General features: G+C 37.2%; 4 protein-coding genes across 10 annotated transcripts; 2 read left to right on the forward strand and 2 right to left on the reverse strand.

Annotated features, from left to right (window-relative positions):
* Positions 1 to 2038: 2038 nt before the first annotated feature.
* On the forward strand, positions 2039 to 13557 carry LOC124404556 (CCR4-NOT transcription complex subunit 1). 2 transcript variants are annotated; one of them, XM_046878781.1, is made up of 19 exons: positions 2039 to 2531; positions 3475 to 3687; positions 3841 to 4275; positions 4360 to 4671; positions 4788 to 5731; positions 5825 to 5972; positions 6110 to 7111; positions 7220 to 7543; positions 7635 to 7748; positions 7839 to 8087; positions 8182 to 8469; positions 8616 to 8858; positions 8938 to 9354; positions 9687 to 9950; positions 10071 to 10288; positions 10405 to 10611; positions 11047 to 11173; positions 11263 to 12791; positions 12931 to 13557. In XM_046878781.1, the coding sequence occupies exons 1-19, from the start codon at positions 2430 to 2432 to the stop codon at positions 13007 to 13009; spliced, it is 7215 nt and encodes a 2404-aa protein (XP_046734737.1). In that variant the 5' UTR covers positions 2039 to 2429; the 3' UTR covers positions 13010 to 13557. The 2 variants fall into 2 exon arrangements, with proteins under 2 accessions (XP_046734737.1, XP_046734738.1); XM_046878782.1 differs by having other exon boundaries at positions 4375 to 4671.
* Positions 3770 to 20209, forward strand: LOC124404559 (selenoprotein F). Of its 3 annotated transcripts, none has more exons than XM_046878790.1 (5): positions 3770 to 3779; positions 19144 to 19290; positions 19491 to 19606; positions 19717 to 19835; positions 19934 to 20209. In XM_046878790.1, the coding sequence occupies exons 2-5, from the start codon at positions 19243 to 19245 to the stop codon at positions 20116 to 20118; spliced, it is 468 nt and encodes a 155-aa protein (XP_046734746.1). In that variant the 5' UTR covers positions 3770 to 3779; positions 19144 to 19242; the 3' UTR covers positions 20119 to 20209. The 3 variants fall into 3 exon arrangements, with proteins under 3 accessions (XP_046734746.1, XP_046734744.1, XP_046734745.1); XM_046878788.1 differs by having other exon boundaries at positions 19144 to 19287; positions 19488 to 19606; XM_046878789.1 differs by lacking the exon at positions 3770 to 3779 and adding an exon at positions 7170 to 7182 and having other exon boundaries at positions 19144 to 19287; positions 19488 to 19606.
* On the reverse strand, positions 14014 to 18952 carry LOC124404557 (pyruvate dehydrogenase phosphatase regulatory subunit, mitochondrial). Of its 3 annotated transcripts, XM_046878783.1 has the most exons (14): positions 18493 to 18947; positions 18191 to 18403; positions 17860 to 18023; positions 17587 to 17750; positions 17001 to 17184; positions 16709 to 16914; positions 16283 to 16598; positions 16003 to 16160; positions 15776 to 15924; positions 15485 to 15692; positions 15288 to 15377; positions 14690 to 14869; positions 14406 to 14606; positions 14014 to 14305 (listed from the first exon to the last, which is right to left on the reverse strand). In XM_046878783.1, exons 1-14 carry the CDS (start codon positions 18744 to 18746, stop codon positions 14096 to 14098), a joined length of 2697 nt encoding a protein of 898 aa, XP_046734739.1. In that variant the 5' UTR covers positions 18747 to 18947; the 3' UTR covers positions 14014 to 14095. The 3 variants fall into 3 exon arrangements, with proteins under 3 accessions (XP_046734739.1, XP_046734740.1, XP_046734741.1); XM_046878784.1 differs by lacking the exon at positions 15288 to 15377 and having other exon boundaries at positions 18493 to 18948; XM_046878785.1 differs by lacking the exons at positions 14014 to 14305; positions 14406 to 14606 and adding an exon at positions 15116 to 15198 and having other exon boundaries at positions 14696 to 14869; positions 18493 to 18952.
* LOC124404558 (zinc finger protein on ecdysone puffs) lies at positions 20146 to 26776 on the reverse strand. 2 transcript variants are annotated; one of them, XM_046878786.1, is made up of 10 exons: positions 26633 to 26776; positions 25845 to 26083; positions 25490 to 25630; positions 24632 to 24867; positions 23115 to 23418; positions 22834 to 22992; positions 22468 to 22708; positions 22154 to 22354; positions 21880 to 22067; positions 20146 to 21690 (listed from the first exon to the last, which is right to left on the reverse strand). In XM_046878786.1, the coding sequence occupies exons 2-10, from the start codon at positions 26076 to 26078 to the stop codon at positions 21217 to 21219; spliced, it is 2178 nt and encodes a 725-aa protein (XP_046734742.1). In that variant the 5' UTR covers positions 26079 to 26083; positions 26633 to 26776; the 3' UTR covers positions 20146 to 21216. The 2 variants fall into 2 exon arrangements, with proteins under 2 accessions (XP_046734742.1, XP_046734743.1); XM_046878787.1 differs by lacking the exon at positions 26633 to 26776 and having other exon boundaries at positions 25490 to 25650; positions 25845 to 25984.
* Positions 26777 to 26914: the final 138 nt, after the last annotated feature.

Here is a 26914-nt window from a genome sequence, read left to right on the forward strand (position 1 = left end):
TATTCTAATATTTCCAAATCGTTATTCATAAACTTTGTACGGAAGAAAAACTGGCAATGAATGGATTTTGAACATCAACATTCGAAGTCAACAAGTTAGATCGAATCAAGCGAAAGAAATAATTTTATTTCACCCTCATATTTCTATTTAAATTTGCTGACATATTATGCTATGTGTTATTTTATTTTCTGTTATGTTTAAATTGAAAATCTGTACATAATTATCTGCGGAACAAGTCGTTTTCACCAATCAAATTATACCACAGGTTTATCATGCCTTCGTTTATAAAGTCGAGCTAGCCGGCTTGTAGATATCAGATGTACAAAATTCGTTTCATAGCGCGTGACTTATGAAACAAAAATATTAGTTTTAGGAAGAAGAAAAATCAATAAAAATGTATTGAATTGTTAAAACCATTGGATTAGAGTTATTTATTATAAACGAAGGAACGTAATACTTAACTAATCGAACGATTATATTACCAAAAGGAAAACCGAATTTGAAAATATGTAAACGTAGAGACATATACGAAGCCTTCTACAAGGCAATATGTCGAGCTCGATAATTCTGGTGTAAGTCTTGCCAGTTGTTTGATGTTTATAATGATAGAATAATTGTCAAGCTGCATTATTACAGCAAAGAAAATTGGTAGATTAATATACTAGAAATGTTACTGGATAAAAACGTGCTACGCAATGCAGATTTTTTTTTTTTTTTTCATTAGATACCGAATGCTGACGTAAAATCGGCATTACGTAACGCGTAAAAACACGTATACCGGTATAGTCGCAGGATAGATACCGTTAATAAATTGTCATTAGCACTAGAACTTATACTCTGCCGTAGTTCTGATTGAATACGTTGAATTTTGGAACGAGAATATGCAGACGTCAATCTTGTACATCACACGCAGTCAATTTACAGCTGTGCTACAATACCAGCGTCAAAGATTTTGCGAATGCCAAAGCTGAATTAGTACGCAACATCAGTAGAGACATTCGGTGTGATTTGGCGTGATAATATAATTGGCAGAATATACGATACGTTGATGAATATCTGTTGCCTTTTTTTCATATCAATTATATTTACACTGTTTTAAAGCGACCTTTATCTATGAATTGTTTGAAGACTTCGTGCATTTTATTGAAAAAAAAATTTTTGGCAAGGCAGCATTTATATTCATTAAAATGAGCAGAAAAAATAGCTGCGATTTTATTACTAATATGATTTTTGAACCAATCGTTCATCTCTAGGTTTATTACATAAAAAAAAAATTTCGTAGTTTTATTATTATCATACGAATTACGAACGACTGTCTTTCGATCATTATTGTTTTTATTATGATGAAAACGTTTAACATACATAATTTTGATCCTACATGATAAAAATTTGTTTTTGTATTTGCTTATAAATTCGCACGTGAGATTGTAGCGGAGCGGACCTCTTGCCTCCCTCTGCTAGAACGAGGGTGATCCAGAGGAAAGACTTGAATCAGTTTATTTTTATTTTTGTTGTTATCACTAGATATACCCATTGTACCTTTACAATGAATTTAAGAAGAAATAAACAAACAAAAATAAAATAACGTTATTATATTGTGAGTATGTATGAAACATAACAAATCATGTGGATCTTGCGAATTATATTTAATGTTATTATTCCAAACTAATAGTATTGTTATATACGTATAAAGAATTTTTTTCGTAATTATCTACGCATATAAATTCAGTGCGAGTCTGATGATAAAAAAAAAAACCTGTTGCATTCCACACGATTATTGTAAAAATAAATAAAAATCGAAATCAATTTGGAAAAAAATAAGGTATTTCGTGAATTTTATTACCAATAACTTTGTTTCAAGTTTTAATGTTCCAGTTCGAAATTCAAATCAATGACAAATGAATGTCGCGCTGGGTAATCGAGAGCCACCTGGCGGCGAGAATTGTACTGAAAAAGGCCGCAAACGTTTGGCAAATGCACTAAAGTCACGGCGGATATCAGCGCCGCCAAGCAGGCAAGCACCAACAGTGAATGAGAAATCGCTGACGAACAAGCTAGCCAGCCAGCTATCTCTCTGCCTGGGAGCGAGAAGAAGAGACAGATTGTGTGAAAAAGGAAAAAGAAAAGGAGAAACGCTAAATAAGAAAGAAAGGATATAAAAAAAAAGCGGAACGAGGGAGAAGTAGAGTGGATTGTGTGGTGTGATTTCGTGGTGGTATTACCGTTTTTCGCGTTTTCTTTTTGTGTTCCTTTCGCCATGACGTTGATCTGAAATTGTATTTAAAAATAATAATCCCGATGTTGGTCGTAGGACTGTACAAATGTAGTTTTCATGCTTTTAACAAGGAGAAAATCCGGGGAAGCAATTCGTGGATACCGAAGAAAGCTTCAAACGTGTTTGAAGCTTTCGAGGTCGTATTCATGGAACTATGAACCTGGACTCGTTGTCTTTTACTTTGTCACAAATCAGTTATTTGGTTGCAAATTTGAACAAGAAAAATTTTCGAGAAAGCGCTCAGGAGATATCAGTTGTGAGTAAAACTATCTCTCATTATACCGTTTATATTCACTCTTTACCCCTCTCCTCTCTTCACCGCTCCTCTTCAAACGCCCGTATGCTCGTCGTCGAGTCGTGACGTTGTAACCCATCCGAACCAACGCAATATGCTTTGCTAAGCGGTTTTTTACGCGTCTCATGACCCCCTTTTCAATGAATTCTCAAACCCAATACCTCGGAAAACTCTGCTCAATACAGCCTCCTGTTACCGTATGTCGCATTTCGCAGGGTAAATTCGACATATCATATGCGCAAATTGCTAATGAAAATATTGCTAACTGTAAATTTGGCGGTAACAACAAATTCAGAGCTAACTATTCATCTGGTAAACGTCACGTACCTGAGGTAGCAACAAACAACCTCACGGCTCACTTTATTGCCTTGGGAATAGTTCTCGGTGTTTGTATTTGTATATGCTAAGTAAAGCAGTACGAGGTCAGATACCGCGAAAAAAAATAAGAGATAAACTATAAACGGAGAATTTGAACCAGCTTAACATAGCTAGGTTAAGTTTCAATTTTTCTCCCACCTAGCGACGCTGAAAAGCAAAAGAAATGAGTCACCGTACCTGATAATATGGTTTTAAAAAAAACTCATCCTTTGCAAAAATAGCGACTTGAAATTAAATGCCTATGTCTATAGATACCAACAATGTTGTGATACTTATTCTAATATTTTTACAAAAATCATTAATCGAATATATGATACAAGTTATTTGTTAAACTTTTTGTCTTCTCCGTGTCTTTTAGTTTATTTATTGTTGTTAAGAAAGCAGAGCAGCCTGGCTCACATCTCTTTTCCATTATTTATAATTTATACAATGAGTAGCGAAACTTATTTTCATGTTACACTATTGAAAACTGACACGAGTTCTACATTAGTCGACGTCTGAGAATCATTTTCTATGTTTGAAACAGTTGGTGCAGTGGAAGGGTCTGGAGGCGGACAGACACTTGCTGCGCTGTTTGTTCTCGCATGTCAACTTTTCAACGGGAGAGCAGCCAGAGCCCAACGCAAAAGACTATTATCAAGCTCAGTTGCTCACCCAAGAGTGCACTAATCTTCTCAGCAAACCATCCTTCATATCAAACCTCTGTTACGCCATTGATCGCCCCTTACATCAGCAAAAAGTAAGTTTGGATGTAAGAAAATATAACATAGAATCATGTTTAAACTCGGATCATTTTTAACATGTTATAATTGGAAATTTGATGTAATTGAAGTAACTCACTCCATAATTGAAGTTGAGTTATAATTATTAATTTATTTCCTTTTTATTTCAGAGCTTAAATCCGTCACCAAAATTTTTTCTGAATCTTCGCAAGGTTCTGAAATTGACGTCTGTACAAGAAGTTGCCTTCGCGATAGCATTGTTGCATTCTGAAAATCCAGATATCCAGACTTTAGCATTGGAACACGTTAAAAAACAGCTGCCTGAATTGATAAAAAATTACATAAACTCGGAAATAAGCAATAAACACCACGAAGGAGGTCTGCACGATTCGTCACCTGAGGTCTTACATCTCATACTGTCGCAGGCATTTCAGGAACCCAACCAGTTTGGCCTGCCTATCGAAGCGAAGGAAAAATTTCTCAAGAATTTAAGGCGTGATTTTCCCCGTGAGCTGGTACCGGTGGTGCTAGCACCACTCTTGTATCCAGGCGACGGGGAAATTCCGCAAACAGCAATAGAATTAAACATGGCTTCCAATCCGATGGTAAATTTTCCATTTACATATATTCAACTATATGTTATATGTGCAAAGAAAATTTACTAAGAAAAAGTAAAAATTTACTTATAGGGATTTCCCTTTCAGGATGGAAATGCTTTGGTGGAGATGATTATGGAACTTGGATATGGGTTCACGAGTAGCGTTGATGAATGCCGTTCTGCCCTTGCTGGGCTGGGGGCCCGAGAAATTACACCGACCGCAGCTGCTCGGGTCCTATCCCTCATGGCCCGTACATGTTCCGGTCTTGATGATGCTGGTGGTTTACAATCATTCTGGGGAGGTTCCAGTGGTAATCAAGATTCCAGTAAAGAAAAATCTTCTGACGGCAATACACCTACTACATGGAACGTCGAAGTCTTCATTCAGACTCTAAAAGATCTTGTAAGTAATTATTCCTATTGTAATCTATACAGACCGATCTTACTTGAATTGAATTTAATGATTTTTTTAATTGTTACAGTAATAATAATAATAATAATAATTTCCGTTTGTTGCAGCAATCCACTTTGTCGTGGAATGAGATCATAGTTAAACTTGACCATGCTGATTTTATAATCAAGGACAGACAAGGCTTGAACCTGCTGATAACAGGTCTGCGTCTAGGTCTTCAGCATCTAGGATATCCTCTGGATATGTTCCCTGTTGAGTTATTTTACCGACATTGGGATAATGTAGAGGGTCAATTCTCATTGGTGCAGCAAGTTTTGAAAAACCCGGACATATTTTGTTTCGCTGATTACCCATACCATTCGGTAACCGTTGATGTTCTCAAAGCTGCACCAGAAGGTGACAGCAAAGAAGCCGGAACTTGGCGATCATTGAATGTAGTGGAACTTCTACTTCACATGGCTGAACGAGGTCTATATGGTGCAGTTCAGGAAATATTCAAATGGCCCATCCAACATTGTCCGGATGTTCTCGTCCTGGCTCTACTACAGATCAATCCCCCAATTACGATACTCCGGCAGGAGTTGCTCAGCACTTTGATGCCGATTTTCCTTGGGAATCATCCGAATTCTGCAGTCATTTTACACCATGCTTGGCATGCCAACAATGTTACAATCAAGCCGATAATAATGCACGCTATGGCCGATTGGTATTTACGTGGGGAATATGATCAAACGAGGCTGTCACGAATCCTAGATGTGGCTCAGGATTTAAAGGCTCTTTCAATGCTTCTGAACGCCCAATCTTTTCCTTTTGTTATCGATTTAGCCTGTTTAGCCTCGCGAAGAGAATATCTAAAACTGGAAAAGTGGCTTACAGATAAAATTAGAGATCATGGAGAATTGTTTGTTGCTGCTTGTGTAAAATTCCTACAACGAAGATGTCCACATGTTATGGGGCCTGCTATAAAAGAAGATCCGTCAACTCCGAAGGCTACTCAACTTCCTCAGGAAACACTCAATACCATTCTTGCTTGCCTGCAAGTCTGCGCTGGGTATGTCATTTTGATTATTAAAATTTTTTCCAAATTGAAAACTTACGAAATTTCAGAGTATCTCTGTAATATTCTGATCACTTTCGATTGCAGAAGCGTGTCTCAAGAGTGTTCTGATGCAATTATGACAATGGTTCAGAACTGTAATCTAATGCTTAGTAAAGCAAGCCTAAGCAGACCACCTCCTGTCATTAGACACAGAGGGCTCGAAACATTCAATCCTGCTACTTTGGGAGGACAGGTAAGCCCCAGAGTTTGTGCTATTTTAGATGTCTGTACTCAAAGTTTTGTGTCACAGTAAATTATACGAGATTGTAAAATAATCCTCTTATAAATAAGTGAAAAACTTGATAAAATCACGATCAAATGTCATTACAGCTCTTTTCTTCATCGCAAGTTGATCCATTGGGAAATCTCAGCTCAAGTTTAGCTTCTATGGGCTTAAGCTCTAGTTTGGGACCTCCTAGCAGTTCTGCTTTCAATCTTCCTGGGGCCCTTGGTCCTTTGGTTTCTGCACCTGGTTCGCCCTCACGTTTAATGGGTCCGTCACCCAGCCCATTTCCATTGATGCCAATTTCCGCCCAGCTTCACGCAGGGCCTGTTGGAACGCAAGGACCATCAGTTGTACCAGGTGGCACAACGATAGGAGGATTAAGTCGTCTTGGTCCACCAAGTGGTATTGAAAAGGCTAGATTGCCAGAAACTTCGAACTTGTTTCCTGATATGTCACAAAATGTGTCTAAAGAAATCGAAGACGAAGCGAACAGCTATTTTCAACGCATATACAATCACCCTCCACATCCCACATTGTCGATTGACGAAGTGCTTGAAATGTTGAAAAAATTTCAAGATTCCGGTAGCAAAAGGGAGCGTGAGGTGTTCAACTGCATGTTGCGCAATTTGTTTGAAGAGTACCGTTTCTTTCCGCAATATCCTGATAAGGAATTGCACATAACAGCTCAATTGTTTGGAGGTATCATTGAGAGAGGACTTGTCAACACTTATGTCGCCTTGGGTTTGGCGCTACGCTGTGTTCTTGATGCTTTGAGGAAACCTGAGGCCAGTAAAATGTATTACTTTGGAATTGCCGCGTTGGACCGTTTCAAAAGTCGGCTAAAAGAGTATCAAAAGTATTGCGAACATGTCAGGGCTATTCAACACTTTAGTGAATTCCCGCCACATCTTATCGAGTATGTCGAATATGGTCTCCAGGGACAAGAACCTCCCACCAGACCTCAGGGTCAAGTACTTCCAAAGTCAATAGCTGCCATGCTAGCACCGGCTACTATTCCTTACAAAACTATCACTACAACAACTGTTACAACAACGACTACCCAAGCCAAGCCATCCACGACTCCCACTACGTCGCTCTCTGCCAGGGTAAGCCTTGAGACATTAAATTATTATGTGAGATCTTGAACGAGATGCAAATCTAACCATCTACTGGCTGTGTGCATTCATTATGGTATATTTTTTACTTTTTTTTAGCCATCAATTGCAAATGCAACCAACATAGACACATTGCTTGTTGCTACGGATAAGGAGGAGAAGATTACAGCACCACCGGAAAGTTTGCAAGACAAGACTGCATTCATCTTCAATAATCTGAGTCAGCTTAATCTGCAACAGAAATGCGATGAAATCCGGGAGATAGTTACCGAAGAATACTGGCCATGGATGGCTCAGTATTTAGTTATGAAACGTGCCAGCATTGAATTGAATTTCCACGCCCTTTATTCCAACTTTCTTGACTGTCTTAAGGTACCTGATGTCAATAAAATGGTCACTAGAGAAACTTTCAGAAACATCAAGGTGGGTTCTACGTTTTTTTTTTTTTTTTATTGAAACCATAAACTAACGGACTTGATAAATGTGCCTAAATTTAATTTTTGCATAATTTCAGGTATTGCTCCGAAGTGACAAAGGAATAGCGAATTTTTCTGACCGTTCTCTATTGAAGAACTTGGGTCATTGGCTGGGGATGCTGACATTAGGAAGAAACAATCCAATTTTCCATGTAACTACAACCTTACCTACTTTCTCAAATACTTGTATAGCATATTCTTAGATTTTAGATTATCTTTTATTATTTATATTTTATTTACAGATTGATATAGATTTGAAAAGCTTACTCGTCGAGGCGTATCACAAAGGTCAACAAGAACTTTTGTATGTTGTGCCATTCGTAGCTAAAGTATTGGAAAGCTGTGCAAAAAGCCGTGTCTTTCGTCCACCCAATCCCTGGACTATGGCAATAATGAATGTTTTGGCTGAGCTACATCAGGAGCCTGATCTAAAACTGAATCTGAAATTTGAAATTGAGGTGCTCTGCAAGAACCTGAGTATTGATGTATCCGTGAGTTTTCCTTTCTCCGTTTACTCCTGTTACAGAAAATGATAAATAAATAAAATCAACCTCATTTCAATCTATGAAATGTATTCTGTTTTAGGAATTGAAGCCAGCCATCTATTTAAAAGATCCCGAAAAACTGAGAAACTTGGAATACCAATTATCCCACCCTAACAAGAAACCAGAAGTCGCTGCTAATCCGCAGCCGCCACAGCCTCCTGCTGAGGAACTTGTCAGGCCAACAACTACTGGAACTATAGTCTCACAACAGGCACCCCCTGTAAATACAACACCTTCATTGCCAACCAGTCCGCCCGAACCACGCTTCAATTACATGGATATATCCGTGACTGGTATTGCTTCACAGCACATCACTATCAACAACCAGGTGAATTAGACTTTCAAATATACCGTGATGTAAATGAAATCAGAAGTCTAAATGAACTAAAAAATCACGATAACACGGTAACCCAGACCAGACTATCTAATTAGTAAAAAAAATTTTCTCAATCAATGTTTGTTTCACCTTATTAGCTACCACTTTTCCAAGCACACCCGCAACTCAAACAATTTGTGCGATCCGCCGTTGAACGAGCTATCCAAGAGTGGATTCACCCTGTCGTAGATAGATCAATAAAAATAGCATTGACGACAAGTGAACAAATTGTCAGAAAAGATTTTGCACTTGACCCAGAAGAGATCAGGATGCGTACTGCTGCTCGTCATATGGTGCGCAATCTCACTGCTGGAATGGCCATGATAACGTGCCGAGAACAGGTATGAATTACAAAGTCATACAAAAATTAGATATTTCATTGATTAGGATGATGTACTAATCATCAACTCGTCATTCCAGGTACTCACTTCAATCAGTACAAACCTGAAGCAATCATTTGTTGCTGCACTGATGGGAACTACTCCACAACAAAAGGAGCTAGCTGAACAAGCAGCGAGTATAGTGGCTGCTGATAACATGGAACTTGCGTGCGCATTTGTACAGAAAACAGCGATTGAAAAAGCTATTCCTGAGATGGATAAGCGACTACTAAATGAAATAGAACTACGTAAGATTGCTAGACAAGAAGGACGGAGATACTGTGATCCCTTAGCTAAATATCAGGCAGAGAGAATGCCTGAGCAAATAAGACTTAAAGTCGGAGGTGTGACTCCGCAACAAATGGCTGTTTATGAGGAATTCGCAAGGAACATTCCAGGGTTTCTACCTCTTTCCGAACGTGACACTCAAGCTCTCTTTATGCCTAAGCCGGTAACTGTGAGTATATAATTATTCGATTTTATAAATTCTTCAGTATCAAATATTATGTACGTAGATAAAATTGTATGCCGATGCGTAGTGAGGGAAATATGAAAAAGAGTAAAAATCTCCATCTCCTATTTTACAAAGTAACTCCGGGTGAATCCCTGCCAGCATGGTACTTCGACTTGGTAAATTAAAGGTGAAAGACTGATTACTCGATTATTAAATTACCCACATATCTATAGTAAGTATAGAGAATCCTTTAAGGGAAAAAAAAGAGAGACCGAAAACGTAAATTTAAATAACCAATAGGATTAAGGGACAAAATTTCTATTGTAATGTTGAAGGAACCTGCTGCCACAGCATTTGCGGCAAATCCAGCAGTTGCAGTTGCTACACCTCAGCAAGTTGCAGCATATGCAGCTGCCGTCAACAATGACGAAGTTGGTGCCATGTTAGAAAAACTTGCCACAGAAGTAGATCTACTTTTGGCAGCTATGGGTCCAGGTGTTCCGCCACCACAACACGCCGCACTACATGCACTTCTCGATTCTATCATACTTACCAGAAGATCCAGGGACACTGGTGCTGCTTTGGCACTATTGAAAAAGGTAATTCACTCATAACTGCCAAAGAATTTGTATCTATATTATTTTTTCAGTACAAGTTTCACACAAACTTGATGTAATACTTTCTTATTCAGTACAATGGATTTTTCTGAATGTGTCTAGGCTGTAGAAGGATTGCTAGATGGTCCCACCATTTCAACTGGTGTTAATGACGGAGAAATAATGCTGAGATACAGGGAATTACATCTTCGTATCCTTAAGTGCCTTCAAGATCCACGAGCTTATGGTATGCAGTGGACAAACAAACACGTAACTCGATGTTTAACGGAATGCAGGGAAGAGTTTCGCTACAATTTCGAAGCTGTCGATTATCTGATAAGGTAAGATCTATTTTTCTCAAATAGTGAGAAGATCAGTTTTGTTGATGTAAGTTCAAGTTAACGCGGTTTTCACATGAAATAATGATTCTTTGTAACAATCAATATAATTCTTCTAGATCTCACTTGTTGAACCTACCGCAATTTGATTATGCTTTGGCCCAGGCAATGGATGCGGGTGCTGCCATGGCTACTGCGTTTGCTATGCAACTAGTGCAGCTCTACCTAATTGATGAGAGACTAACTACTCATGTTACGGAATCTGACTTATTCCATACAATTGAAATTCTAGCTAGAATGGCACATCATCGAGCACCACCTGAAGGGTTAGTGTACATTTAGTGAAACTGCAGTACTATAATTACCAGACTATTTGACACAAATTTTCTTTTACCTAAAGAAACGATATCAAATACATAAACTAAGCTAGTTGCTGCGTAACAGTTTAATTATTGTTCATCCAGTTCTACAAACTTAATTACCATCATCATTAAACATGGTAGAAATATAGATTTTGTGAATGGTAAAAGTAAATCACGAAGAAGCGTAATTTCGTAAGGATAGGTTTTTCATCTCGTGTAAATGGTTATTGCTATTTTTATATTCTTTTCTGTCATAGACAGCAGTTGATCCTAAGGTAACTATACAGCTGACAATGAGTCGAAGCGGTAGAAACCTTGAAAATAGTAATAGCTTGATCATAGGCAGGCTCCTCAATTCCTTATTTACTTGTACCTAACATTGGATACCTTTCTGCACAGGATTTCATTATTCAGGCTTACTAGTTTGATAGAATCATTACGGGCTAATCATGATCCAGCTGTACTGGCAGACAGAGCCCCAGCTGGACCAACTGCCCATATTCACTCTGGGATTCTCCAGGTGAGAGTAAGTAAACTTCGCAAATTCATCCACAGTTGAATGATAAATTATGCAAGGACTCCGGCAAACTTAAACCGTAAATATATCCCTTTCAGACTCGAGATTTCGACGATCCTCCTGGACTGATGGAAAAGACCGAATACTTGTTACGTGAATGGGTATCCATGCACCACAATCCAACGCACGCCCGTGACCCAACAAAGGCATTCGGAATGTTTGTCCACCAGATGAATATTCACGGAATATTAAAAACCGACGATCTCATAACGCGATTCTTCAAGCTGAGTACACAAATGTGCGTCGATCTCTGCTACAGAGCATTGGGTGAACCAAATGCTGCTCCTTCTGTGGTGCGTGCGAAGTGCTTCCATACATTGGATGCCTTTGTTCGTCTTGTTGCACTTTTGGTGAAGCATTCAGGGGACACTGCAAATACCCACACTAAAATCAACCTCCTGAACAAAGTTTTGGGCATCGTCGCTGGTGTTCTTTTGCAAGATCATGAAATGCGAGGAACGGACTTTCAACAGCTACCTTATCATCGAATATTTGTTATGCTATTCCTTGAGCTGTGTGCTCCCGAACCTGTACTTGAGGCCGTTAATTACCAAGTACTGACCGCTTTCTGCCACACCCTGCACATATTACGTCCAGCAAAGGCCTCGGGCTTTTGTTACGCCTGGTTAGAGCTCGTTTCGCACCGAGTATTTATCGGCCGTATGCTCGCTATTACTCCCCAACAAAAATGCTGGGGCATGTACGCTCAGTTACTCATTGATCTCTTCAAGTATCTCGCACCATATCTGCGCAATGCCGAGCTAGCAAAGCCAGTAACTCTCTTATACAAGGGAACGCTGCGGGTATTGTTGGTCTTACTACATGACTTCCCAGAATTTTTATGCGACTATCATTACGGATTCTGTGATGTGATACCCCCAAATTGTATTCAAATGAGAAATCTCATTCTGAGTGCTTTTCCGAGAAATATGCGCCTCCCCGATCCTTTTACCCCGAATTTGAAAGTCGACATGCTGCAAGAAATCGCTCATGCGCCAAGAGTTCTATCGAACTTTGCCTCTATGATCCAACCGCTTAGTTTCAAAAAAGAATTGGATTCATACTTGAAAGCAAGAGCACCTGTTACTTTCCTCTCAGAACTTCGCAGTAACTTGCAGGTTTCACAGGAGGCTGGAATGCGCTACAATATTCAATTGATGAATGCCCTTGTTCTGTATGTCGGGACACAGGCCATAGTATTCATTCGTCACAAAGGACACACTCCCAACATGTCAACGATTGCTCATGCCGCACACATGGATATATTCCAAAATCTGGCTGTTGATCTTGACACGGAAGGGCGCTACTTATTCCTAAATGCAATTGCAAATCAGTTGCGATATCCCAACAGTCATACGCATTACTTCAGTTGTACCTTGTTGTACCTATTCGCCGAAGCTAACACTGAAGCTATTCAAGAACAAATAACAAGAGTCCTTCTTGAAAGGCTGATTGTCAACAGACCACATCCCTGGGGACTTCTCATTACTTTTATCGAACTCATTAAAAATCCTACCTACAACTTCTGGAAGCATGAGTTTGTCCACTGTGCACCAGAAATCGAAAAGTAAGTTTTTAGTGGCTGTGTTATTACTTAATGTTTACGAAAACTAAATTGACCCACGTTTGAAAATTAATTTTTTTTGGTCACAAATTCGAGGAAAAACTGTTGGATACCCAATTAATCTGGGATTTTTTGTTTACAGATTATTCGAATCAGTGGCTCGGTCATGTATGGTACAGAAACAAGTCCAGCCACCTCCAGAACCGGAGATCCCAGAGTGATAAAACGTTTTATACTTCAAAATATCGATTTGTGTACAGTAAATTGGTAAATAAGAATCGCGTGTAAAAAGTTGTTGATCTACGAATAGATGTACTATAATAATAACTTGGGCTTAACGTATAATGATTTCCTTGGTGAAGAATGATAAATAATCTTATAGTGACTGTAATAATAACAATAATAATAATAACAACAATAATAATAATTAAAAAATAGTGTAAGTGAAGTAACAAGTAATTAAAATGTTAATATTTTAATAAACTCATATATTGCATCGATGAAGATGCAATGAACAATTCAGCTATAGAAAAAATTTTTTTTTGATTGATTGTTGAAAAGAAGGCTTGGTTGATATCAATCGCATTATGAATATTAAATAATACAATGCAGCGTATAATCATGAAATGGAAAATAGCTGAAATGTGTAATAATGGTGTTCAGTAGTATAAAATATAAGGAGTTTTTTTTCATTAGCACATAATGGACTGACCAATGAACTGAAAAAGTTTCAAACTAAATGGTGCAAAGTTATATACTTAACTAAGTGGAATATAAATTTGTACCATATCCTATATCAGAAGTACATTGGTAGGAAATGAGGGTTTCAGTTGACTTATGTTTGTTAAATATAAATACGTACATGTATATCAATCACTCTGACGAGTGGTGTATACAATTATGGTACTACGCAATTTCAATATAATTTTGTCTTTGAAAAGGTTCAAACTGATGAAATAAACATTCTTTTCGTTTTGTACACTAAAACTTATCCGATTACCACACTTTTTTGTGTATGCATTTCTACATTCAGATGAAGGTTCTGAAGATTTATGTAACTGTTTATGAGAATATAATAGAATTAAATTACTTTCTGAATAACGCCAAAGCACACTTTTATCAAATACTCTCCCACAAGCCGTTGTAGTAGCATGCAATACGGTTTTCAAATGACAATAAGTATTATATAATATAAAGACAAATAAAGTAAAACCCCCAAATAACATAATTTATAAATATTAAATAATTTATTCACATGAAATATATACATTATTTGTACAACTTGTAACAAATATTAGTTTAATACGTTATGTGCTTTGTAAATCACGCGTAGCGTGATATGAGTCCCTCTCTGTGTCTGGGAACTTCGTTGGTAGATTGGGACTGTGTAGGTGACATTTTGCATGAAATTTGATACCTGCGATGTCTATTTCATAGTCCCCAGATAAAACATAATCATTTGACACCTCTTGAGTTTTTCCGCTCTCGTCTAAATTTTGTACAAAACCAAGACAAACCTGAAACACATTACAGTTTGATTATTCAATGAGTCTAGTTTTCAATTATAATTCACGAAATTTTCATCCGTTTTTCATTATTATCAGAAAAATTACATACTTGTTTCTTGAACGTAAAACCGTAACCAGTTGTTGTAGTCATGCCACAATATTTTCCGTCTCGGTAAATTGGCTCGCCACCCCAACACCAAGGATCAATATCAGGGTCGTGATCAGTAACTAACAATTGAACATACTTGCGACGTACGCCGTCTTCTCTTTGTTTCAATAGAGCATCTCTACCAATGAAGTCTACGCTTTTCTGAAAAATTGGTTTCAAACAGTTTTGTAACAAAATTTTTATCATGTTTAATATGCAATAACGTTTGGTTCCAGTAGGCTTACATCGAATTTCACACGCCAGGCTCTACCACATTCCAATGGTGTAGTAAACGTGTCCAAATCTTGACCCCAGAAAGCATAAAACTTTTCAACACGAAGAGCCCTGGTAGCGTAATAACCAGCGTGCATTATCCCGTATTTCTCTCCTGCTTCTATCAGCCTGGTATAGACATGTAGAGCAAACTGCGACACACGCAAAAGTTATTACTTACATAAATAGTTCAGTTATATGAACATCATGATTTTCAAGCCATCATTCACAGAAAATAATTCTAGTGATGATGACCAAGAGTAGCTACAGGTTTGGCTGAAAAATGGTGAGTAAGCATGTGTGACCGAGTGCTACATATTTATGATTGCTGCTATTTATTAACAAAGCTGAACTCCGACCAAATTCTACAGTGTATTGATAGGAAAATAATTATTTACCATTTACTAGTTTCAGGACCTATTGGATAACGTAGGGGCATCAGAAAGGAGAATTTCCATTTCGCTTTTGGCGGACAAACAAACTAGGGTAGTATTGAAATCAATGATCTGCTATTAGCTGTTCAAATTTTAAATAAGAGTAACATAACACTACTGCTGATTTTACACATACCTCATTCGGTATATACAGGACATACCCAAGCTCTCCCGTGTGTGTGAGGTTCATCGCTCTTATACCATTGGCTAAGCCGACGTCGAGTTCCTAAACAACATCAATAGCAATGCATTGTATACAAATTCTAATTCATTATGTATTGTCACTACCAGAAATTGCCAAAGTAATAAACTTTTTAACCTGAGGTATAATACCTTGAAAGTGAAAAAGGGAAAATTCTTTGCATTCAGATCTGTATCTGTTAATTCAGACAGTAATTCTCGAGTGGCAGGTCCCATGATACAAATAGCTGTGTAAGCTGAGGTGACATCTGATACCGCTACTGATCCATCAGAAGGTAAATGACGGCGAATCCAGTTTTTGCAACGAGTTTGTTGTATTGTTGGAGCAATCATCATATAGCTGGATATAATTACCAAAAGATAAATTTTTTGTAAACATAATTCGCTAGTGAGACTGTCGGCATTTTATAAATAAATACTCACTGATTCACAGCAATTCTTGCTAAGCTACAATCATTTTCGTAACCACCCAAATGATTTTGCATTCCAGTATGGATGATGCTGCCAACTGGTACGTCGACATCGTTGGAACATAAATACTGTAGCAAGTCCACAACTTCTGTACCGTTCGACTAAGAGAATTGATAATGATTGAGAGTTTAGACTACATGTAGGTGTGTAGAACTTGAGAAAAAAATATATATTTATACCCATAAATCGATTTTCGTAAAAGAAGAGTAGTCACTCAGCCCAACTGTTTCACGACACGCTGCGTACTCGTTTGCAACATAATCAAACCAAGGTGGTTTACCAAATGTATTTGTGTATGCAATTTTGTATTTCCGCGATCCATCAATCGGGTCTATGTCTAAATGGAATTCAAACACAAAGTTTGTATCTCTTTCTTAAATTTTAAATATCAACCAAACCAATTAATGCATACTTGTATTCTTAAAGCCGTAATAGCAATGCTAAGACCTGAATTGTTACCATTTTCATCTGCTGGTTGAAACCAAGATGGTCTTTCGTATCCCATTACTTGCCCGAATACAGCACCAGCTTCTCTTAATTTTGGATATATTGGTGACATTCGCAGATTTCTACCGGTTTGAAACTCGTGCTGGGGATATTGCAATGCATAATGCATACCAGGAACTTCTTTCACTCGATCTCGTAGAAATTTCCGATTGTTATGAAGCCCAAGAAAACGAGAAACGTCCAGTTCGTACATATCGAGCGATGTAGAACCATTCACAATCAGCTCAGCTGTTGCCTGACCAATTCCTCCAGCAGCTGATATGCCAACCTGATGGTAGAGTAATTTGTAATTTTGACATAAAACAGTTGTCATATATAATGTGAAAATATTCGTACAGTACAAATATTTAGTTAAATATGTTAAAGCTCTAAACTTACAGTCTTCATTCCAGCAGCAATATAATAATTTTGTATTTCAGGAGCTTCTCCTACAATCCACTTGCAGTCTGGTGAGAATGCCTCTGGACCATTACATAATCTTTCAAGCACAGCATTTCCTAAACTAGGCATTCTATGAAGCATTTGTTCCAGTAATACATGAAAATGATCCCAATCTTCAGGTAAATATCGCTCGTTAGTATTTCCTACATTTATAATATGCAAAAAGAATTATTTAGCTAAAAAAAACTGAATCTCTTAATATACTTTGGAATTTGAAAGCATGACCTACCAGGGATTACTCCATTTTCAAAGGCTGGCTTGGCGACAGGTTCAAATCCACCAGCTAGCAATCGCCCATTATTTTCACGAAAGTATATGTATCCATCCAAGTCACGAATAACCGGTGTCATTGGATCTAAACCTACCATTGGTTTTGTATGCAAGTAATAGTGTTCCACTGGATGTAGAGGAACCTGCAAACCATGAGTTTTCATTACAATGAAATTATACTATTGTTAAACATCCTAAAGTGAATGATTATCCGCCGACATTCAAGATGTGTATTATCCCATCATAAATCTGCAGAATTGTAATGGCTCACTCTAATAATTCTAAATAATTAAAAATTATCTGCAAAGATTTTTACAACGAGCAATCTTTCACTTTAGGCTTTCCTATCGAGAGTTTGATGAAGCATGATGTGAGCCAAATTTATGGTGCAAAAGATATCCTTCTGGTAGCAGAATGCATTCTACTGCGTTAAATTAAATTGAAATTTACAGTGCATGACTGACAGATGAATCAAAGAAATTAAAAGAAGGTAACCTTTCGCTACCAGTTTGTTATCTTACATCGTGCAGTGAGGTAACACTAACTTTGACAAAAGGCTCACTTAGTTTCCCAACACTTCGTGCCCAGAAACCAGCACAGTTAACAAAGAACTGGCATTCAACAGTGCCGCATGTTGTTTCAACAGCCTCAATAGAGTTTTCTTTGTTGACTATGTGCGTCACCTTGCAGTTTTCATACACCCTAACACCTGACAAATGATTAAATTATTATCGTGAAATTCCCTCATTACTGTTTTAGCAAGTATTTATTCTTATAAGAGCAATAAAACGTTAAAGAGTGGAGAAGAACAAAAATACCCTTCTCTTGAGCCTCTGTTATCAATGAAATACATGTTTGATATGGATCACCCACACCGTCCCCCGGAATCCATAAAGCACCAGCCAAATCATCGACTCTCAGCATGGGACACAATTTTGTAACATCTTCTGCAGATATCAGTTCACATTCTATATTCCAGGAGCTAAAAATGATTGGGATTATAATTTTGAAATTTCAGCATAAGCTGACCGATCCCATGTCAACCGTCGTTATTAAATGTTACTAAATATTTTATAAAACAGATAAAATCACATTCGGTGTTTTAATGAAAGACGTGTGAACTATGTGGAATGGCTACAGTGAACTTACACAGATTGTGCTTTCATCCTGCGAAATACAGTCATACGATCCTTGGTGCGTGCGAGAGAAAGACTTCCACATTGTTTCCACCCTGTAGGTCTTCCAATTTTCTCCAATGCTTTGTATAACGCAATACTATTTTGAGCTAATTTTAATTGAGCAAGACTCGGTTTAAACGCTCCAATCAAGCCGGAAGAGTGCCATGTCGTACCGCCACCCAATCTAGATGGAAATAAACGTAAGTTCAATAATTTGTTTTTGTGTTTTTTTGAGCATTTCATTGAAAATATGTGAAAAAATTAATACTCCACCTGCCGCCTTCAACTATAATTGTCTGAGGTCCCCATCCCATCTGAGCAAGATGATAAGCAACAGCTGCCCCTACAACACCTCCTCCACAAATCACAACACGAGCTTCTTTCGGAGGTGCTGATATAACATTTGGATGTGAATTGTCTTCTAGTCTCAAAGCTGTGGAGCTTATTTCTTGACGATATGAATTCCATGGCAAATAGAATTTTCGCAAATGCGATCTTCCAGGGTACAACTTTGGTTGACACCACATCGTTGCGCGTTTTCAACGAATTATCTTTCTCATCCTCATCTGTCCGACGAATGTAAGTCGATGCGTTTCTTCAGTTTACGGGCACGGTTTAACTAAAATGGCAAATTACTGTTTTCGTACCTGGTGTGTCTTCCTTAAATTTCGACTACGCATCTATCTAAGTATGTACAGTACTACATAACCTTTCGAACTGTCAAAAATAACGAATCGAATATACATACCATGGAAACTAAATATACCTGCGCATGTATATATATATATATATATGTAGATATGTAGATAAATCTCCATCGGTTAGCTAGAAATACGGCATTGGCGAACTTGGAAGATAAAGAAGTGTCAGAATTATCTGATATCCGTGTAGTGATCTGGCAGTCTGCAAGTGGCTGCAGTTGAGCAGTGAACGTATCTTGCTGGTATTTTGGCCAGTTTTCGACCAATACATTTCATGGATGTTGCTTAAACGGAGATTGTAGTAAATATCATAGAATCAAAAATGACCGTCTCTAAAATCATTCTCACGGTATATTTCGTAGTGCTGGTAAGTTAATTTAAACAGAATTGACCCTAACCTCTCATCTTGTAAAGTATATCTTATCCGTTAACACTAATCATTCGGAAACAATTTGATGGCTGCATTATCATACCGTTAAACAAGACACTTTCAATCTCTTATTGTAACACATAAACCTCTTTCTAACAAATATCTAATAAATAACAGTACTCCATTTATGCTTACAGGTTACTGTTACTTCGTCAGAATTTACAGCTGAAGATTGTAAAATCTTGGGATTCAATAAGGCCAATTTGTTATGCTCAACGTGTGACAAGCTAAACAACTTCAAACTAAATGATATAGAGTCAGTAGAATATACTAAGAATTTTCTAATTAGACATGAAAATATAGGAAATTTTTTACCCCCATTTCATTTTCAATAAAAATATGTCTTCTAATTTTGAAATCTTTTAGAGAAAAGTGCAGAGAGTGCTGCCTGAAAGATGATGACGATGGTTCCAGTCTAAGAAGATATCCCAAAGCGATACTTGAAGTTTGCACTTGTAAATTTGGAGCATATCCACAAATTCAAGGTACTCTATAATCATGAATTTTTCTGTATCTTTATGTTTCCTCATCATCGATGAATCTACATTGAATCAATGTATATTCAACTCTTACTTCTATACAGCATTCATCAAGAGTGATAGACCTAGCAAGTTCAAGAATCTACAAATCAAATATCTTCGTGGGTTGGATCCTATTATTAAGTTGCTTGATGAAGATGGTAAGGTTGAAGATGTCCTTGATATTCATAAATGGGACACTGACTCCGTAGATGAATTTTTAACAACGCATCTAGTTATGGATGCGTAACAGAGAATACATCGTAAGTTTTTAAAAAAATTTGTCATGCTATTACCATCACTATTTGTAATAAACAGTAATATACTATGACATTTTGCTACTATGTATTACCTTTTGCAAAACACCTACTTCACATTCGAGACTGTTAGCGAGGATTCAGAATGAGTCAATATTTTCTTTTCAAAATTGATTTATTTCATAGTTTTGTCAAATGTGAAAAATAAAATGAAAGTCAAGTGTGTCGTAATTCAGAAAAAAAAAACTAACCTATTCATTAATCACAAAAGTACTGTTTCACATAATCGTTAAAAGTTACAGGCTATTAATTCGGTACCTAAATTAGTTAAACAAATAAAAATTACAATTCATTACCACGTTCCAAACATACTATAATAGAATGTAGTTAGTCATTGCTTTATCTTCTGCCTGTAATATTACACTTTCGAGATCATGTGAAACATATAAATGAAGATATAGGTAATTATAACTAGACAGACATTTTTTTGTTCTAAATCTCGTTGCATAAAAACAAAATATCATGATTTCCTCAGAATCATAATTATTTAAAAATAAACCTAGACGAATAAAGTTTTTGTACGAACGAAACAATTGATCGTGATATACCACAGCCGTGTAACTTCTACGAATTTTTAAATAACTTAGCTGAGCTCACTTAATGTAGTAATGGCATACATAAAAATTTCACCAACAACCAAATGATAGTAAAATAGTTTTCCAGCCTTCAAAACTTCGTTTGCAATCAATTTCTATTGCGCATATTTATCATTACTGATAGATAAAACGTATACCTATATATGTAAGAACAATATGTATATTGTCTCTGTGACAACATACGTAAAAGAGATTATTACTGCTTCTATAATGTGAATAAGTTACAACTGTGTTCGAATACCTGTTGTCTTTGTTGGAAGATCTTCTGTCGAATTATGCTACTATCTTTTTTTTATTCCATCATAAACAACAGATCATAGATCGGCTTATGTTTCATACTTATAAAGTCATATTTCTTTTGATAACGATTCCGTGAAATCTTTGCGACTGGTTAATGGAATATGAGGAATAAACGTCATACACTGAACATGCTTTTCAACGACGTGATCTCCGCGCTCGGTTTCCACGCGAACGGTAACCGCCACCACGTCCGCGCGGTGAGTTTTGATTGGTAGACTTGATAATTGGAGTAATTTCTTTTTCTAATTTCTGTGGTGTATTCTGAGGTTCTAAAGTTGACACCTTCTCCTCACCAGTATCGTCTTCGAGTAAATTGCCAATTTCAACATCAATGTCATTATCCATATCAGCCCACACTTTTTCGGCAGACGATTTTTTTCCCTCACTCTCATGATTCTCATCTTCACTTTCAGCATCAGCCTCCAACGGATCATACTTTTTGTCGCCATCGATTGGCTTTACCGCGGTAGATATTTCACTGTCCTTTTCTTCATTCGGCTTTTTGGGATCTGAACCATCTTCGTCTTCTGAATGGGCTGCTTTACGCCGTTTCCAATTACCCTCGTATTCCTCGCTGTCCTTTTCAATCATGTCTTGGTCCTTGTCTGCCTATAATCGAAATAAATAGATTTCTCTCAGTCAGAGCTTATGTAATTCACAGACGTGGAATGCTAAACGTTGAGAACGTATTATGCTCATTACATAAAAATTCGACATGTTCTCTGTATATTAGATGCTCTGGGAACCATGAACATTATTTATGAAGTACAGTAATACTTATTGAACTAATGAACATACTTCGGCTTCTTCTGTAGTCTTTGCAGCGGCGTCAATCATGGATTTAGATATTTGAGACTTAACTTCTTGTACGAAGTTACGATAATGAGTGATTCCTCGTAAATGGGCAGTCATGTCATCAGATGTAAGCATGAAGCGACGGCATTTCTCACAATAATACCCACTAACTTCTTTTACCATCGATTTCCCTGTAAATCAAAATGAACTTCAGTCGGTATCGTCGTTGAATAAACTTATGTGATGAACTGTGATACATGCAATCATAGATTCTTACCGATAGTAATTTGCTTGGTTCGGCATTGTTTGAAAGTTGGTATTTTGTATTTAGGATCGCTCGTGACATCGCTAAAGTCAATTATGAGTGGAGTACTTTCAGGCAATTCTTCTTCTTTCTCATTCTTTGTTTCTGCTTTTAGAACTTCTTTTTCCTCGTCTTCGACAGTACTGATCTCAGATTCTCCCTTGGGTAGTTTTTCTGTTGAATAAATGATGATTAAGATATCGTACTGAGACAATTTGAAGGTAATGTTTTTGTCATTTAGAATTGGATGCACAAAAAAATTATATTCGATTATACGTATATATCACCTTTCTTTTTGCTTTTTCGTTGATCTTCAACTGGTACCATCAATTTCATGTGGGTCGGTGTAAGACAATGTTCGTCATATTCGATACGAGATGGAAATTCCTTGGCACATTCTAAACAACGCGGATGTAAAAATGTTTTCAATTGTTGATGCTTCTCGCTTTTACGATGGATTGACAAGGTTCCATAAAAATTGAGATCACACATTGTACAGTACTCTCGAACGCTTAGGTCAACAGAAACCTAAAAGAAAAGTATTGACTCATGAATATGTTAATATTTGGGTCAACTTTAATCCGCAGAATTAAGTGGCAAAACTTTATTACAATCAATACAATTACGATAAAATTCTCATCGCATTGTTATACCTTTTTGCCACGACGTTTTGAATTGGTCAAACTAAGTTCGCGTTGCTCCTCAGCCACGCGTAATTCATGTCTCATCAAATCTACCTTCAGTTTATAAGATTCATCCAGTTTGTCCATCATCAACTGATGTGCACGTCCACGAAGATGGTTTTCGAAAGACTGAAATGTATTCAATTTGTGATATTAAATAATAATTGAAAGATAATAAATAAATATGGGGTTACTGAATACGAAAGAGATAAGAAATATTTTGAATCATAATTAAGGAGGACTTTACTCACATAACCGTCCCACATATGCTTATTGCAGACGTGACAAAACATGCGGGTCATGGGAACATCGGCATAACGACTCTCTGCATGCCGAATTTCGCACTTCTTGCTGCTTCCTTTTCCTTCCTTGTCAGTAGATGCAGTTGAGGTATCTCCATCTTTTGGAGGTTCTGTAGCCTCTCCTGATTTTCCCGACGACGGAGTGTCGTCGTTTTGACCCAGATCTTCCCCAGTATCAGATTTAATTGTAGATTCTTCCGTTTTTTCATCTTTCCAATCGCGTTTTTTAGTGTCAACATCGTCGGTATCTTCACTATTAGCAAAATTAAATAATCTTTAATTACCATGTATATTTACTTTCCAATGTTTGGTTGACTGCTTCATTCCTATTAAAAAGAATTAAGAGATCAATTTCGTCAATTACTTATCAACATGACACTAAAATCCATATCTGTTAAAATATATTTGCATTGAAAAATTCACAGTAAAATATATTAAAGAAATTCAGTAGGTTTCTACAGTGAATAAGCATAACAGCAATTGTATTAACAGTTAGTAGTCACTAAGTTCAGTTTTGACCCTATTCAAAAATATACATATAATTACCTTCTTTTGCTACAAAATTACATCGCGTTATCAGTAAATTCGATGGAAGAATAAATGTAACAGCTTTTCAACAAGCCAACTATGTAGATGAAGATTTCAGTCTTTAAATATATGAAGATTCATTAGACCAACGAAACTCTAAAAGGGTTTGTCTTGTAATAGTCATGTTCGATAATTGTAAATCTAAACTTGAATAATTAACAGACGCCCATTAACTCGAGGATGAAATCCGATTTGGCCATAAGTAAAGTTTGGTTGAAATCTGTCTCAAATGTTACTAATAACATTTAAACTTCAAATAATCATAAGTCAAATACTCAGGTATAATCCATTCAGAGAACGACGCTGCACGAAAAATATATGAAACTGACTAAAGAGTTAGGATCCTGAAGCAAACTGAATGATATTTCATATGCTTGTATGTAATCGACACTTGGATTTCAGTTTAAATAATAACAACAATTGATATAACAAATCGTCTGTGGAAAATGGAAAATTTCGGAGAATGTCTCATTATCTGAAGAATCATGTAAACTGAGGTGCGTACATTCCTTGGATAATCGAAGATTGGCGACTTCGTAGGAGATCTTTCAAGTGTAACGAAGATAAAGTATAGGAATGGCTGGATACAAGAATTCATGACATTACCAATATTGAATTTCTTCTCCATTAGCAGATGTAACTGATTTAATTTCCTGCAAAGTCCATAAACTCTTGGGTGAGGAAAAATATCTTTTCTTGTTTTACATAGCCAACGCAGATGACAATAACCCATTGACTAAGATAATGTGGTCAGTAGGAGAGAAGGGTTTGGCGATTGCGTTTTTCGTTTAATCGTTTGGGGAAGAAACACCCAAGAAGATGATAGAATAAGACTGGCTGAAGACTGAAGAAGCTATTCGCAATCACCAGCTGCTTACCTTTTTAAATCAGATGTATCAGCTTTTTCAAAATCAGAAGTCTTAACATCCTGTGATTCCTTTTTGACAGTGGCAGTTTGATTTTGCTTAGAGGCAGGATTTGGTTTAGAAGATTTATCGTTGCGATGCTGATTTTGGTTTCCATTGATACGTTGATTGCCGGACTGGTTTGCACGAGATTGTTGCGCAGATTGGCCACGTCGCCCAGCAGGGCCATCTCGGGCGCGAGGGCCCATCTAATCATTTGGGTCAAATGACCAAATGGTCATAAGAAGTTTCTGATTGGCCGTGAAACGATTCTTCTTGAATCGAACTTGATTCTTACATAACCAAGAGGATATTTGGGGCAGGAAAATGCATGCCCATGTAAGAAGGTTGAGTGTAATAACATAAACCAATTAGGAAAGTTTTTCTCAGTTGACAGATAGACAGAAAGATAAAGAGACTGTATGCGTGTATGTGTATGCATTTGTGTCTAATACTATCGGAGATTCGTTTTACATGTTTGTGGGGCAACAAAAGCAAATGCTTGCAATTTTCCACTTTCGTGTAAGAAACAAATGACGGTTATGCAGATACCATATATCTGTCCATGACCAGAAGTGAATGTCCACCAAACTAGATAAAAGTTGAACGGATCAAATGAAGACAAGTTTCACATATTCAAAGATTAATCTTGAAGCTTCAATCCAACAATTCTTCATGAGAACCAGGACTCAACAGAGACAGGAAGAGAGAGAAAGAAAAAACACTGTAGTTAAAAGTTTCTTCAACTCGTCACATTGAGGAATGATTTCAAAAAATTGACTGCAAAATTCACAAGTATGAAATAATCAGCATATTCATTTCAATTCATACCTTGTAGGGCTCTGAGCGACGGTTTTCCATAGGACGACGCATTGGACGGTCATTAAAACGACCAGGCCCAAAAGGCTGTTGACCTCGAAAATTTGGCCCTGGCCCACCAAAGTTGTTTCCAAGACTTAATAACGAAGGCACCTAACAGATACAGGATAAAACTTGAATCGAACCATTTATTACTGTTCCAAATTAAATTGAGTATATTACCACAAATTCAAGAATAGTGCCAACTTAGGTGAAAAAAAATATAATCAAAGGTAATGATACGATTCTCAAATAGTTGCGCTGAAAATATCCGGAGTTGACCTATTTGCTGCTGTTTTCTCCAAAACTCTAAGATTGACAAATCTACCTGCGGTTGTACATCTTGTTGACCACGGAGCAGATTAGAGAGAAGATTGCTGGCTATCGCAAGTTGAGCCTGTGGTGAAGCAAGAGCAAGATTGTTGTTAGGTGTAGGCAAGATTCCACGCCCAGGCATCATGCCTCCTTCCCAAGGATTAACTCCACCCCCAGCATTCCCAGCATTCCGATTGAATCCACGATTCCCAAAAGCATCCCTCTTTGTTCCTCGGTTGAACGACATGTTCTCTAAATAAGAAATACCACTATATCCTTATCGAATCATGGTATGACAAACAGCAACTTTGTTCTTATGCACCGTTAGTTATATTATAGTTAAGGTAAGGCGAACAGCTCCTACTAAATGTGATTAAATATTACTTCGAACCTTTGGTACTGATCTAATGTATGAAAAAATTTGGGTCAACAGGAAAAATAGAGGATTTTTTTTTTACATAAAATGCAGTTGCTGAGTCTTTATGCGATTTTCGGCGAGAATATCTCCGGGTGGAAAACATTCCACATAATTAAATATATTGCGAATGGAAAAACTTGAATTATTCGTGACTTGGTTCATGCTAGAATAGAAGGCAAAGAAAGAATATGCATATCTGTGAACCCTCGTAAAAGTAACAGATATACTAAAGTTGAAAATGGTTGCCTACAGATAGCTTGGATATAACCAAGCCGATTGATAAAAATGTTTAAAAAAAAAAGTAAAGTAATCGCGAATGCCGGGTCAACGCCACACGCCTGTGGTTTGTTTTTCGTTACACATTAAAAACACCATTTACTCACCCAAGAAATGATATTTTTTTCCGTCACAATAATCTCAGGTCAGGTATAAATATCAAATTAAAGATGACACAAACGGAAGCTTCATGCAGGAAAAAATGGATGACAACTTGCCGGGTCAATAACGTCCTCAACCCACTCAATTCACTCCAAGTTGGCCAACGTCAAAATGAGCGCTCATTGGTGGCTGGGAAATAAAGAGTGAACTCACTATATGAGGTGAATCATGAAAAACAGAAAGGTATATTGCGTACTTGGACTATAGAAATAAATCCTGGGAACCGA

This window comes from Diprion similis, chromosome 3 (assembly GCF_021155765.1).
Source record: "Diprion similis isolate iyDipSimi1 chromosome 3, iyDipSimi1.1, whole genome shotgun sequence".
Lineage (NCBI taxonomy): Eukaryota > Metazoa > Arthropoda > Insecta > Hymenoptera > Diprionidae > Diprion > Diprion similis.